At 61.2% G+C, this 1,421-nt stretch overlaps 1 protein-coding gene across 1 annotated transcript in view; it reads left to right on the top strand.

Moving 5' to 3' along the window:
* CIB1 (calcium and integrin binding 1 (calmyrin)) overlaps positions 1–1,052 on the top strand; it is a gene marked incomplete at its 5' end in the record, with an annotated part of 1,583 nt that extends 531 nt beyond the window's left edge. Inside the window, 4 exons of the mRNA XM_009706731.1 lie at positions 4–157; positions 458–576; positions 659–747; positions 1,031–1,052. Coding sequence (XP_009705033.1) covers positions 4–157; positions 458–576; positions 659–747; positions 1,031–1,052 — 384 coding nt within the window. The remainder of the gene's footprint in view (positions 1–3; positions 158–457; positions 577–658; positions 748–1,030) is intronic.
* Positions 1,053–1,421: the final 369 nt, after the last annotated feature.

A 1,421-nucleotide genomic window follows, 5' to 3' on the forward strand; every position in this document is an offset into this window, starting at 1 on the left:
CAGGCGAACCCCTTCCGGCACCGGATCTGCCAGGTGTTCTCCACCTCAGATGACGGGAATGACAGCATGTCCTTCGAAGACTTCCTTGATATGCTGAGCGTCTTCAGCGACTCTGCCACCTTGGACATCAAATCCCACTATGCCTTCCGCATCTTTGGTAAGGCTGGGGGCAGATGGTGTGTCCTGGGGTCCCTGCACCTCGGGGTGGCGGGGCGGGGCAGGGATGAATCTGTGTTCAGGACGACTAGCAGTGCCCTCAGAGTGCCCACGGGGATGGTGGCTTCAGGAGCTCCTTGTGGAAACTGCTGGTTTGGCACGATGATGTGCACCGAGAGGTGCAGCGTGGAGCCTGCCGTGTCCTCGGGCTGCCAGGCCCTTTCCTCACCCAAGCACAGCTGCTCGCGACTCTCTGGGGTCGCTGTGGCCCTGCTGAAACGTACCTTTCCTCTCCCCAAAGACTTTGATGAAGATGGGACTCTGGACAGAAAGGACCTGGAGAAACTGGTGAACTGTCTGACGGGGCAAGGTGAGGAGTCCCGGCTGAGCAACGCAGAGATGGAGCAGCTCATCCAAAATGTGAGGACCATTGGGCAGGGCATGGGCCACTGCATGGTCCCAGCCACACATAGCTCACCGCTCGCCTTTCCCTCCCCTCCAGATCCTGGAGGAGTCCGACATCGACAAGGATGGCACCATCAACCTCTCTGAGTTCCAGCACATCATCTCCCGCTCCCCAGACTTTGCCAGGTACAGTGGTCTCCATCGGCACAGCTGGTCTCAAGGGACCTGTCTGGGGGGTTCGCCCGCCCCGATCGCTGTGCTGGCGTTGGGGCAGAGCTCTCTGTGGCAGCAAGGCAAAGCTACCCTGTACGAGGTCTTCCGCAAAAGCAGAGGGAACTGCATCCCATGCGAGCTCTGCAGAGAGCCTCTCCCGCAGAGGGTAACGCTGTGTCCCTGTAGCACTGGGCGCTCACAAACGGTTTGCATGGGACCCAGCAAGGAAGTGCAGAACCTGCCGTGTCTCTTGCAGCTCCTTCAAGATCGTCCTGTGAGAGCCCTGCGGCCCTCCAGCAGAACCGCTCCTCTGGCTGTTGCAGCTCTTCGTGGTCTCAGACGTCTCCTCTTTTAGCGAGCAGCGCGGCAGAGGCCCTTGCTCCTCACCAGCCCGGCAGTGCCGCACAGTGCCTTGGGCAGGACACCTCCTGCGCCCCATTCACGCCCGGCAGGCGAGATGGCAGGCGTCTCTGCAGCAAAAGGTGGGGCCCGGGGAAGCTGCCTTGCCTACCGCAGCTCTGCTCGCCCAGAATCGGATTTTAACTCCTTATGCAAACCAAGGGCAGTGCTGTGGGTGAGGGGAGGCACCCGGAGGTGCTCCTGGCTGGGGGCCACACTGCACCGAGCACAGCCCCTCCCTGCCCTCA

This window comes from Cariama cristata, unplaced genomic scaffold (assembly GCF_000690535.1).
Source record: "Cariama cristata isolate BGI_N322 unplaced genomic scaffold, ASM69053v1 scaffold29068, whole genome shotgun sequence".
Classification (NCBI taxonomy): domain Eukaryota; kingdom Metazoa; phylum Chordata; class Aves; order Cariamiformes; family Cariamidae; genus Cariama; species Cariama cristata.